General features: G+C 40.0%; 1 protein-coding gene across 1 annotated transcript; it reads right to left on the reverse strand.

Moving 5' to 3' along the window:
- Positions 1–1757: 1757 nt before the first annotated feature.
- Positions 1758–2371, reverse strand: HSPB3 (heat shock protein family B (small) member 3). The gene has a single exon (XM_069095271.1). The coding sequence runs from the start codon at positions 2187–2189 to the stop codon at positions 1758–1760; it is 432 nt and encodes a 143-aa protein (XP_068951372.1). The 5' UTR covers positions 2190–2371.
- Between the last annotated feature and the right edge of the window lie 11665 nt (positions 2372–14036).

The raw sequence follows: 14036 nt of genomic DNA on the forward strand, positions 1-14036 counted from the left end.
CTCTGGGTGCAGACTGAAACTTTTTTCCCCACTTTATTTTTCTTTTCTTTTTAAATGTTCAATATGGCTAATACAGAAATATATTTTGCATGACTTCATATGTATATTAGATATTGAATTTCTTGCCTCATTGAAGGAGTGGAAGGAGGGAGAAAATTTGGAACTGAAAATAAAAATATTTTTAAAAAGTGGAAAAAATCATACATTAGGGAATTTTGCCAGGAAAAGAAGTCAAGGTCACTAGTATAGAGTTTGCAGATTTTATTCTCATCAAGTGAAAAAGCATTTATTAAGTACTTCCTATATGCAAGGCATTGTGCTAAGCACTGGGTTGGGGATAGAAAAAAAACCCAATGAAAAAACAGATTCTGTTGTCAAGGACCTCACAATTTTATGGGGTAGACAATATGAAAACTATGCGCAATGCAAATATTTGCAGGAGAAATTGGAAATACTTTTTGTTAGGCAGTGTGACTTAAAAATAAGTCAGATAACTCAGGAGGTCTAGGTGAGGAAAAAGGGCATTCCAGGCACTGGGGACCGCCAGTGAAAATACACTGAATTGGGGCGGCTAGGTGGTGCAGTGGATAGAGCACCAGCCCTGGAATCAGAGTATGTGAGTTCAAATTTGACCTCAGACACTTAACACAAAAACTAGCCATGTGACCTTGGGCAAGTCACTTAAACCCATTTGCCCTACATCCCTCCCTCCAAAAAAATGCAAAAAAAGAAAAAGAAAAAGAAAATACACTGAATTGGGAGAAGACCAATTTAGCCGGATCATAATGTGTGGAGGAGAGTAAAGTGTAAGAGATTAGAAAAATAAAAAGGAGGCAGACTAATGAAGGGCTTTAAAAGCCAAATAGGCTTTATTTGATTCTGGAGGTAAATGGAGTCACTGGATATTGAAGAGATATGGTTAGACCTTAAATTAAGGAAGATCGCTCTGATGGCTTAGTAGAGAATGGACTGGAGAAATGGAAATGAGAAACTTGAGACCAGGAGATCAACCTTAGGTGAAAATCTTAGGTGGAAAGTGATAAGGGACTGCATCAGGGTTGTGACAGTTTCAGATGAGAGAACGAAGATACACAAGAGACGTTTTGAAGGAAGAATGGACAGGACTTAGCTACAGATTCAACATGGCGGGGAGGCAAAGGTGACCCTAGACCTGGGTGACTGGGACGATGGTGGTGCCATATAGCTCTACAAAGTAACTTGTTGGTTGTTTGAATGATATAAGACGAAATTCATAAATTAATTTAGATAGTCTCAATGTTTAATTATATTGGTGGGATCCAACTGTGAACAAAGAATGTTGCTTTAATTATTGATCCTCCTTTATTTATAAAAAGAATATTTTTATAACTTTCAGATATTTTACACATTTTGTTGTTATTCTGAAAGCATTTCCTCTTTATGTAATTTTCTCCTGATTCTTGTTAGTAATGTGCAGATAGGCTAATGGTTTTTATGGACTTATTTTGTATACTGTTTCTTACCTGAAGCTATTAATTATTTTGATTAGCTTATTCACTGATTCTTTGGAATTTCCTAAGTGAACTACCATATCATCTGATAATATGGATAATTTTGTCTCCTCTTTGTTGATGCTCATTCCTTTAGTTTTTAATTTGCCTTTTGCTATTGTATCATTTTAGGACCATGTCAAACAATAGTAAAGAGAAGAAACATCATTGTTCTATTTCTGTACTTATTTGGAAAACTAGTATTTTTTCATTAGGAATAAAGATAGGTTATAGTTTCACACACACATACACACACATATTTTTTTGACCATTATCACCGTATATGCTTATGCCTTTTAGGGTTTTTTTTAAGGTGAAGCTTCTTGAGACAAACCCATGCTCGTTCATCCTGATTCCATGTTGAGCCTTGATCAGGAGCCAGCCTTCAAAAGTCTGGATGATGACATCTTCAGGGAGAAACTGCACCACGTCCAGCAAGATTTGAAAATGAGGTTTGCTATCCCCAGCTGGCTGTTTCTCTGCTGCTGTGGCTGATAGTGGATCCTGGGCTGACCTGGCCTTCCCCAGGTCCACAGTGCTGGGCCCTGGCAGTGCATACAAACTGTGATCCAGCCTGCAGTCCTCTAGGCCTCGGGCTTCAAATTCCTCCTGGTAGCGTACTGGGGTTTCGATTGAGTGCCTTATGATGATTCTTTCCATGATGGAGACAGAAAGAGCACCCAGCAGCCTGTCTCAGAGCAGGATCCTGTAGTGACCTGGTCCCAGTTGTCTGCAGACCAGTTTTCCAGTTGAAGTTGCCTTTCGTTTATAGCCCTGGCAGAACTTCACCACTCAATTGAGTCTGAATCACACAGCAAACGCTCTTCATCTTTTCACAAACACTGACAATGAGCTACTATTTATAGAGCGTGTTTCGGAGTTGCCTTAGTAGACTCTCAGCATCTGCTACCACAGTAAAAATAACTGTAATCGTTCCATGCTCAGTTATTTTTGGCAAAGTTCCCTCTTTATCATAAAGGAAAATTAGTTCCCCCAAAAGGGTGTGTTTGCATGTGAATGTGTATAAAAGTCTTTAGCTAAAGAGACAGGAGGTATGTGGGTGTTCTGTAATTGGGTACTGTCAATACTATGCTTCTGGCTCACCATCCTGATAGAAATCTGTGCTGCTTAGAGATGTTTGGAAAAATTAAAAAGGCACATGATGTTCCTGAAAAACATACATTCTTTAAAAATGGGAACAAATCAGGGCGGCTAGGTGGCGCAGTGAATAGAGCACCGGCCCTGGAGTCAGGAGGACCTGAGTTCAAATCCAGCCTCAGACACTTGACAAACTTACTAGCCATGTGACTTTGGGCAAGTCACTTAGCCCCAATTGCCCTCCAAAAAGCAAAAAAAAAAATGGGAACAAGTGTTACACCTTGTGAGCAGAGTTTATAACTTTATACAAAAACCCCAAATGCAAAGTTAGGGATGAGATAAACAGTAAATCAATCTATAAACAAACAGGGTACTTACCCTGTGCCAACAACCATACTTGACACTGGTGATACAAAGGCAAGAATGAAAAAATCCCTGCCTGTAGTCAAGTTTCCATTCCGGACCTGGAACCCCGAGTTTGAATCTCCCCTCAGACACATCAGCTCTTAAAGCCTCAACGTCCTCATCAGTAAAATGGGGGTAATAATTCCTGCACAACATATAGCTATATATACAGTGTCCCAGAAGTCTTAGTATAGTTTTAAACTATTAAGGGCCTTCAGCTATTAAATCTTAAAAACTGTACTAAGACCTTTTGGGACACTCTGAATATATACAATATATATACCTTATATACACATGCACTCATGCATATATGGCTGTTTTTATACAGAGATAATAATTTGGAGGAAAGTGTTTTGCAAATCTCAAAGTGTGTGAGTTTTACACACATGCATATATATACACACCTGAATAGTACTCCATTCTCATCTCCCTCTCTTATAATTCCTTCTTGTTGCTAGTTCAGTCATTCAGTTGTGTCCAACTCTTCATGACCCCATGGACCATACTTTTTTTCTTGGCAAAGATACTGGAGTGATTTGCCATTTCCTTCTCTAGTGCATTAAGGAAAACAGAGGTTAAGTGACTTGCCCAGGGTCACACAGCTAGTAAAAGTCAGAGGCCAAATCTGAACTCAGGTCTTTTTGACTCCAGGCCCAGCACTCTGTCTGTTGAACTACCTAGCTGCCTTGGCTATAAATGCAGTCTGTGATAAAATATAAGTTGGAAATAAATGGTGTATCCAACTACTGGGAAATGATTGAACAAATAGTGGTATCTGAATATCGTGTAATATTATTTTGGCATAATGAATAATTAATGTGAGGAAGAAACATTGGGAGATTGGTATAAAATAATATAGGATGAAGAAAGAGCAATTAAAAGAACAATATATACAATAACTAGAATTATATAAGAACAACCTTAAATAGAAAACTAAAAAATCTTCAAATGCAATGATGTTGATACTACTTAATTAAATTGCATCTATTACCTTTCCTTTAAAAAATAAAAAAAGCAAGGAGGCCTCTAGGTGGTGCAGTGGATAGAGCACTAGCCCTGGAGTCAAGAGGACCTGAGTTCAAATTTAGCCTCTGACACTTACTAGTTGTGTGACCCTAGGCAAGTCACTTAATCCTGATTGCTTTGCAAAAATAAATAAATAAGCATAAACTTTCAAGTTTTTTCAGTTGCAATCACTATTTTCATACCATTTTCTTTAACTTTTTTCAAGGATTGAACTGTGAATTTGTTAGGGTGTGTATGATTTGCTCATATTACAAATTAGATACAATGGCAGTAGTAAATAATTTGTTTTTCATTATCTAATAATGTAAGCTATATAACTTGGCGTCTTTCCTATTAAATTGCATCATCTTCTTTCTTGGGAAGATTTCTAACCTCTTGAAATCCATTTGTGTCATTTTTTCTCTCCTCCTGGCCCATTATGTTGAAATATGTTAAATCCAAGTCGTTGACATTGATATGCTCCTTACTGCTTTCTTCCAGCTCACTAGTAAAGATGTAAAATAGGCCTGGCCTGCTTCCACAGCATTATATTGGCTGCTATTCCCTGTACATTCAATACTAGGGATCCAATATCAAACAATCAATAAGCATTTATTAAACAGTTACTTTGTGACAGACATTGTGCCAGCTGAAGGAAGATAGACAGACAAGATGGAAACAGGCCCTGATCTCAGGATCTTACATTCCAATGGAGAAGACAACACATACACACAAGTTACAGAATGGGACTTTGTCCTCCGTGGTGATGAGTGTCCTGTGCCTGTGTGAGAGGCAGGGAGAGGATATTGAGAATGACAGGGAAGATACCACTCTCTTCAAGCCTTCCCACCTTTTCTGAACTTCAGTCTCTTCAGAGTTGCTTCCAGGTTCTGCTGTCGCTTTGGGAACTTCTGCCTTCCAGCTTTGAGAGAGAAGCTTGATAAGGCCAGCCTCACTGCATCTTATGGAAGGAAAAGACTGGGAAGACAGGAGAGGAGTTGGCAGTGTCTATCACGGCCCTATCTATCCCCAGAGTGCTACACTTAGAGACTTGGAGGAACATCCCTTTTGGTGAGGTCTAGGATTCTCTCTTTCTCTGAGAGCTGAATTATCTTGATCCCAATGGGAGAACTCCTTTGCTCTGCATTGTCTGGTACATATTCTCCCATGTTTACTTTCTTTGATTTCTACTTTGCTGTTGACTTGGATAAATAGCTATCTTTGCTTCTTACAATGTTGTTCATTGTAGAACTCCTCTTTGGTGGGAAGGGAGTCAAGCCCTGGATATAAAGCTTTGGGATCCTCCTCCCTCAATTAATGAAATAACAGCAATCAGAAGTTAGACTGAACCTAAAAATCACATTACCTCTCTTTGCCTTAATCCACTGGAGAAGGAAATCACTGTGATACTTTTGCCAAGGAAACTCTATACAGGGTCACAAACACTCAGACACAACTGAAGATTGAACAGCAATATATGCCAGGTGCTGTGCTAAGCACTTTACAAATATTATCGCATATAATGATAATAATAATAATAGCTAACATTTAGATGGCATTCACAATGTGCCAGGTACTTTGCTAAGTGTTTTACAATTATAATCTAATTTGATAAAGGTAAGTACTGTTATTACTCCCATTTTACAGATGAAGAAACTGAGGCAAATGGGTTAAATGACTTGCCCAGGATCATGAAGCTACTAAGTATCTGGGACTGGATTTGAACTCAGACCTGTAGGCTACCACACTATCCACTGTACCATTAGCTTTTACCTGGTCAGAACTCTATGCATTAAGAAAATCTCTTTCACAACTGCACAAAGAATGGGTTAAATTAATGATGTACACATTTGTAAGGGTTATGGGATTTAAAGATCTCCCATGCCCCATGGACGTGCTGACATAGCAGAGCAAGAGAAAGTGAAAAGCCGAGCTAACGGTCCTGCGGTTGGCAGTTGGTGGCGGTTGTCCTTTTTTTTTTTTTTTGTTAGGACTCCGGCTGAGCACTGCCAGGGGCCGGAGCTGCTGGGAGCACACTTCCAGGACGCTGGGTGGTTGCTGTGAGTGGGGAGAGGAGGACCTTTGCCTGAGGTAGCCTGTTCTGTTTTAAAGGCTTGAGAATGTGGGTGCTTTCTACTTTATCTACCTGTGCCAATATCATAACTACTCTGATGGCTTTCACTTTCTGGTTTTGGGACTCAGTCTTTTGGTATCTTAATAAATTTTCTAGTTTATTTCCCCAAATGGCAAACCTGATGTATTTTGTGATGGATAATTATATCAGCATATTTGTAATCTCTATAGGCATTGTGAATATGGCATTTCTGATACAACATTCCAATGACTTTGACTTCAGGGCCAGGAGCTCTGCCTTTTTCTCCTGAATTAGAGTAACTGGGGAGCTCCCACAGGAAGCTCCGTTACATATTTCTACAAGATCCTCCCAAGTTACTTGTCACTGCTCACTTTGTGGTAAGAGTAGTGACTTCAGTATCATAGATCAAACACCTTGAATTTCTATTTTCACATTGCCCATCACACATTAATTCCTTCAGCATTGGTCTACCAGTTATGAACACTGCACGTCCTTGCCCTTGTTACATGAGCAATGGGCTGGGCCTTCACTCTCACCTACTGTTGTCTTAAGGCTTATCCTGGCATTACTACAGTAGGTATGGGTGTGATCTTAGCTGGGGAGGAAAAACTCTTGCTAACAGGAATATTTATGGGTATTCTCTATGCATGAAATTGAAAGCTCTTGGAGCAGAATCAGCACCTTGAAGATCTAATGGCAGTTCTTAGAGGAGAGGAGGTTGTAATGGGAATGTAAATTTTTAAGATCTTCCCTGCCCCTAGGCTAAAGTGCACCTGGAGCCTGGGGTGGGAGGCTTGTTTTTCAGTAGATACTTCTTGATTGGCCAGTGAGTCAATAAGGTTGTTACATTCTCTGAACCAGGAGAAGGCTATATAAGCCCTGATGTGTAGCTTTGTTTTGGGGCTCACTTTGAGAAGTGTTCTGTGATTTGACATGGATTCTGAGAAGCCTTTGTCCAGAGCCCCCCGGCTTTGAAAAACCCAGATGTTGATTTGGTATGGATGTAATGGTTGGACAGTTTGGAAAGCTGTCTGCTTGATGTGTTTCTGTCTTGATAATTCTGCCTGTATACTTTGAAGTTCAGGGTGCTGACCTTTTTCTCCTGAATGAGGTAAACGATATATGTTTGACTGATTAAAGTAAGCTTGTTAACCCATTTTGAGTTGTTTTCCTTTGACAAAGCAGATCTAAGAACCTGTGTTGGCAGCAAACCCTGAGGACGCTTGGGGTGCTTGCTGCTACAGAGGTAGGCAGGGTAAGGGAGAACTCAAGTGATTTGCAGTAGCAGATAAGAACAATGCAGCAGGTGAGATGGGCTCATCTTACTACCTTTTCCTTCTACTTTTCCTTCTATTACTCTTAATGGTACCAACATCTTCCTAGCATCTCCAGCTTGAATCTTCGGTCATTTTTGATTCCCCCTTTAACTCCAATGTCCATCTGTTATCTCCTCCCTCCCCCCAACCCACTCCTCCTTTTCAATTCCCTGTGTCTGTCAAGGACATCTTCATCCATCCAGTTTTGTGATCATAGAGTATTTCTCCCTCTTCACTCTTCCTTGCCCCTCATTTCCTTTACAGAGACCTCAACAACCCCAATGACTGTGTGAGTAGAGGGAAGAAGTTGGACCCAAGAGAAAATGGAGAGGTAGCTTGAGGAATCACAAGTTATTCAGACATTTTTCTCTTTTTGACTTGAACATAGGTAGCAAATCAGTACTTCAAGTCTTTTATTTTCCAGATTGTAGCTCTACTATTTCTTTAGAATGTTGAACTAATTTCCTTTTCTAAAATTTTATTTATTTCATTAAATATTCCCAATTACATGTAAAAAAGTTTAATATTCATTATTGTCACTTTTTTCCAAATGCTTTATTAACTTCTGATTTACATCACTCACTTCCGCCAGATTTTGAGTTACAAATTTTCCCCCAAATTTCCCCCTACCCACCACCCCAAAATAGCAGTCCCACAGGATATCCCCTCCTCCAATCTGCTCTCTCCCATATTTTCTCTCATACCCCTTTCGACTTTTCCAGTGGATCTCTATGCCCCAGTGCCTGTATATCTTATTTCCCAATTACATGTAAAATAGTACTGATAATAGTACACACACACAAACACACACACACACACACACACACACATATATATATACACATACATATTTGAATATTTGGTTTTAAAACTTTGAATTCCAGATTCATTCCCTTCCTCCCTTCTCACCCACCCTTACTGGGAAAATAAGCAGTTCAGTATAGGTTGTACATATGTGGCTAATGCAAAACAATCACATAGTAGATATATTGTAAAAGACTGACTATATTTCCCTCCCTCCTATCCCACCTCCCACTTGTTCTATTCTCTACTTTGATCCTGTCCCTTTTCAAAAGTGGGTGCTTCCAACTTCCCTCTTCCCCAGCCTGCCCTCCCTTCCATCATCCCCCCTCTCATACCCTTGTCCCCTACTCTCCTGGAGGGTGAGATACCCTATTTAGTGTGTATTTCATTCCCTCCTCAAGCCAAATTCGATGGGAATAAGGTTGACCCATTCCCTTTTGCCTTTCTATTCTTCCTCTCCATTGTAACCATTTCCCCTTGCATCTTCTGTATGAGATAGTTTACCCCATTTTCCTCTCATTATATTCCTCTCTCACTTCTTAATTTCACCTTTTAAGTATCATCCCTTCCTGTTAAATTAGTCCTGTGCCCTCTATCTATGTATACCTGTAAACGTATATACACATATTCACATATGTATTCATATGCCCATATACCCTCATATATAGACATTTTATATATATATTTCTATTCCCTTCAACTACTGAGAAAAGTTTCATAAGTTACGATTGTTTTTCCATGTAGGAATGTTAATAGTTCAACTTTGATAAGTTTCTTATGATTTCTTTTCCCTGTTTACCTTCTCATGCTTCTCTTGCTTCTTATATCTGAATGTCAAATTTTCTGTTCAACTCTGGTTTTTTCAGCAAGAATGCTTGAAAGTCCTCTATTCCACTGAATGACCATATTTTCCCCTGAAACATGATACTCAGTTTTTCTGGGTAGGTGACTCTTGGTTTTAATCTCAGCTCCTTTGCCCTCCGGAATATCATATTCCAAGCCCTTCAATCCCTCAGTGTAGAAGCTGCCAGATCCTGGGTTACTGTATTTCCACAATATTCAAATTGTTTCTTCCTGGCTGCTTGTAATATTCTCTCCTTAATCTGGGAATTCCGGAACCTGGCTATAATATTCATAGGAGTTTTCTTTTTGGGATCTTTTTCACGAGGTGATCGGTGGATTCTTTCAACCTCTATTTTGCCCTCTGGTTCTAAAACATCAGGGCAGTTTTCTTTGAGAACTTCCTGGAGGATGATTTCTAGGTTCTTACTTTGATAATGGCTTTCAGGTAGTCCAAGAATTTTTAAATTATCTCTCCTGGATCTATTTTCCAGGTCAGTGGTTTTTCCCATGAGATATTTCACATCGCCTTCTATTCTTTCATTTGTTTGGATCTGTTTAACAGCATCTTGATTTCTCATAAAGTCATTAGCTTCCATTTGCTCTAGTCTAATTCTGAATCCATGATTCTCCTCATTGAGCTTTTGAGATTCTTTTTCCATCTGGCAAATTTAGCTTTTTAAGGCATTCTTCTCCTCATTGCTTTTTTGAGCCTCTTTTGCCATTTGAGTCAGTCTGTTTTTTAAAGTGTTATTTTCCTCAGTCCAGCTGTTGGCTCTCATTTCATAATTTTCTTGCATTGTTCTCCTTTATCTTCCCAATTTTTCCTCCACTTCTTTTATCTGCTTCTTAAGGTCCTCTATGGCCTGTAACCAGCCCATATTTTCCTTTGAAGCTTTTGGTGCAGGAGTTCTGACTTCACTATCTTCCTCCTATTCCATGCTTTGCTCCTTTTTGTCCCCAAAATAGGAGTGTAATGTTGGAATCTTCTGTCTGCTTTGTTTCCTTTGCCTGGTCATCTTGCCCCTCAGTCACTTGACCCCTGGGCTTTTTGCCAAGGTAGGACTCTGCAACCAGACAGGGGAGCTTTTGTCCCAAATGCTGGGGTTTTTTCAGTTGCCAGAGGTATTAGATGGGTACCCTCTCTGAGGTCTCCACACACTCTGGCAAGCTGGACATATACCCCACGACCTCCACTCTAGACTGCAATCCAGATCCAAGCAGGTTAAAGCAAGAGCGATTACCCTTCAGACTGGTGCTTGGTCACCCTACACTCTGCAGGCCAGGAGCTGAAGCTGCCACGCGGCGCTGGCTGGCTGTGCCAGTGCCTCAGTGGCTTCTTGCCTGGGGGCAAAAGCCATGTATTCCCACTTACTGGTCCCAAAGTCCAGACTGCACTGACCTCTCACTTTGTCCTTCACATCTGTGTGTTGATAAATCTGGAAACGGCCACAGCTGATGCTGATCTGGAATCCCTCTGGCTGGTGGCTGGTCAGGCCCACCCTGGGGCTAATGCCTTGGCATGAGGCTGGGATAGGCTCCCAGAGCACTGTGCTGGTAGATTCCTGCCGGCCTGCCGGGCTGTCCTCAGTGAGAGGTTAGCTTCTCTGTGTCATTTTGTGGGTTCTGCAGCTTCAAAGTTTGTTTAGAGTCCCCTTTTATGTGGATTGGGGAAGGTGGAAGCAGGAGCTGTGGGGAGGTCCTGCTTCTACTCCGCCATCTTGGCTCCTCCCCTGATATTAACATTCGTTTTTTTAAAATTGAGATTTAAATTCTCCCTCCCATCCCCCTCTGTCCTTGAGAAAGCAAATAATTTGATATCAATCATACATATGCAATCATATGAAATATTTTTCCATATTAGCCATGTTGCAGAAGAAAACACACACCAAGAAAAATAGAGTTTAAAAAACATGCTTCCATCTATCTTCAGAGTTCATTGGTTCTCTCTTTGGAGGGGGAAGAGCATTTTTCATCATGAAAACTGTCTTGAAACTGTCTCAGATCATTATCTTGATCAAAGTAGCTAAGGCTTTCACAATTGATCATCCTTGCAATATTGCTGCTATTGTGTACAATGTTTCCCTGGTTCTGTACTGAGTGAATATTCTAGCAAGCCATTCCTTGAATCCAAATCCATCCATCCCCATACCACTTACCGTGACTAAGTGGTATGTGTATGTATGTGAAGGGAGAAATGTGTGTCATACTGAAGGCAAAGAAATAGGAGCTCATGAATGGAAGAAATATTCTATTGCTTCTGACTTAAAGTGTGACCTTAGGAAAGTAATTTTACTCCTCCATGTATTTCCTCACTTTAAAATGAGGAATAATTAAGAAGGGAATATTTATATTATGTCAATATTTATAATTATATTAAATATTTATATGCTATATAAATTTATATAGCACCTACTATAGTGCTTTTATAAACATTATCTTACTTGATCATCATGAGCTAGGTACTTTTATCCCCACTTTAAAGCTGAGAAAATGGAGGCAAACAGAGGTTAAGTGACTTACCGAGAGTCACACAGCTAGTAAATGTCTAAAGCCAGCTATGAGTTCATATCTTCCTGATTCCAAACCCTGAGCTATATCCCAGCTCCTTCTCTCATTTTCCTTTGGTTTAGCATTGTGATTTCATCTGTATAGGAAATGTAATGTGCCACCCACACAGATGAACAGCTTTTCAGTGGTAGTCTTATCTAGTTGCCTGGGATATGAGGATGTCCCACAACCTAACTAAGACGACATACAGCCACTCTATGTGAGGGCAGGAGCTGGACACAGCTCTTTCTGAGGAGAACGCTGGCCATCTATCTACTTTGCCAAGCCAAGCTGCTTCTTCATCAAATATGGAAGGCAAAACACTGTAGAATGAATTTTTTCGTCTTAGACTTTCACAGTTCTCTTTATTATTTTCTCCTTCCCCTCCCTCCAACCCCTCCCCCCCACAAAAACCCCACCAAAAACAAAAACAACAAAAAAATGAAAAAACCTGTATTGGACAAAAGGGAGCCCCTTTTACATAAGAATAGTGTTAGGACATAACTGCCCTCTAGTGGGCAAAGGTGGGATCTTCCTAGAAGTCCTCTGATTCTGACATGTTTTTGTTTTTTTAAGGAGGCCTTTTTATCATTCTTTCTTTTGTCTGTTGGTGAAGGCCATATCTAGTTCACTGTTTTGTTTTACATCTTAATTTTTTTAGCATCATTTCTGTTTTGTATAGGAAATGAACTTGATTCTACTGCCAACAATCCTGTTGATTATTTTCAGTTTACCCTGCATTATAACTTGTGTGTACATAGTTAATGCTTGCTGTTTTCCCCATTACACTATGAACTCCTTGTCTTTCTTTGTATCTTTAGCACTTAGCACATAGTAGGTGTTTAATAAATGTTTATTGACTAACTATAGGGGGAAAATAAACCTTACTGAATGTTTAATTTTTAAGTAAATAAATCAGTGGTTTTTGGCTTAGAGACCAGTTGCCATTCTGATCGATAATGATCCCTTCTGAGGTCTGTACCCAAATTTTATTATTAATACTGAATTCAAGTTCCGAGGTGACTGCATGACTGGGTCTGATAAAGCAGAAACGATGGTAATAAAATCATAGATTTAGAGCTGGGAAGGACTTGGGATTTCATCATTTCCAACCTCCTCATTTTACAGATGAGAAATCTGAGGTTGAGAGAGGTTCAGTAGCTTGCTTAGTAAGTGTCTGAGGTGTGATTTAAATTCAGGTCTTCTTAACTCCAAATCCAAAGCTCTGTGAATGAAAGGTCTTTCAGGGGAAAAGGCTAACTTTGACTTCAGCTCAATAACTGGGAAAGGAAGGAAGAAAGGAAGGAAGGAAGGAAGGAAGGAAGGAAGGAAGGAAGGAAGGAAGGAAGGAAGGAAGGAAGGAAGGAAGGAAGGAAGGGAGGGAGGGAGGGAGGGGGGAAGGAAGGGAGGGAGGGAGGGAGGAAGGGAGGGAGGAAGGAGAGAAGAAGCGACAGAGGTGGAAGGAAAAAGGAAGACGAGAAAGAAATAAAGAAGAAAAGAAGGAAGCAAGAAGAGAAAGAAAAGAAAGAAAAAAGTAAAGGAAGGAAGAAGAAGAGAAAGGAAGGCAGGAAGAAGAGAAATAAAGGAAAGAAAGAAAGAACCCATAGCATTAACCACATTTTCTTAAACATTAATCAAGGGCTGAGCAAGCAGTGGAGGTTATGGTTATCCAGTAACATCCTATAACCGAAGGCAGATAAGTTTCAGGCCAAGTAGTTCTAGGGGAAGGAATGTACTAAATTTCTACCCCCTGGGTTATTTGTCTTTATCAGCTATAATCAAAATTTTCTTTTTCCATTATTGTGTTTTGAAATCCTTTGGTGGAATTAGCATATGCTTTCATTTGCTCAGCATTGAGCTTGAGAACAAATCTACTTTTCTTTCTTACCCAAGATATTGGGGGGTGAGGGGCAGGAAAGAGGCTGGTACCCAATCAACCAAATGTAGCCTTCTTTAACTGTGTTCCATTTTCCTCGTCTATGCATTCAAGGGGTTGGACTGGATGATTTCTGAAGTCTCTATCAGTTCCATGAGTTCTTGACCATTACCATTCTACCAATCCAACACCAGTACTGGTCCTTGGGAGCTGCATGTGCTTTATTCCATGGCATGTCATTTTAGCTGTGTATAGTCATATAAGGAAATAAAGAAATGAGGTGCTGAAAAGGTGGATTTGGAGGCCTTCTTGGGTGCACTGGAGCAAGAGTCAGGAGATTCCAAATAGTGGAGTACATTTTCTTAGGTTATCCTACAAGACTAGAAAGGAATCCAAAGAACTTGAAACTTTAAGGAATGAATCTCCAGAATGGAAAGTTTCAGGCCCTGATTCTGGTGGTAGAGAAGTGTATGTGTGTGTGTGTGTGTGTGTGTGTGTGTGTGTGTGTGTGTGTGTGT

The sequence above is a fragment of the Petaurus breviceps genome, unplaced genomic scaffold, assembly GCF_028583685.1.
Source record: "Petaurus breviceps papuanus isolate PSGF00001 unplaced genomic scaffold, PetGlider_PUasm1.0 226, whole genome shotgun sequence".
Lineage (NCBI taxonomy): Eukaryota > Metazoa > Chordata > Mammalia > Diprotodontia > Petauridae > Petaurus > Petaurus breviceps.

Bases quoted from the DNA above. Each gene is read 5' to 3' on its own strand.
- HSPB3 (XM_069095271.1), bottom strand. From the start codon at position 2,189: ATGGAAAGAATCATCATAAGGCACTCAATCGAAACCCCAGTACGCTAC.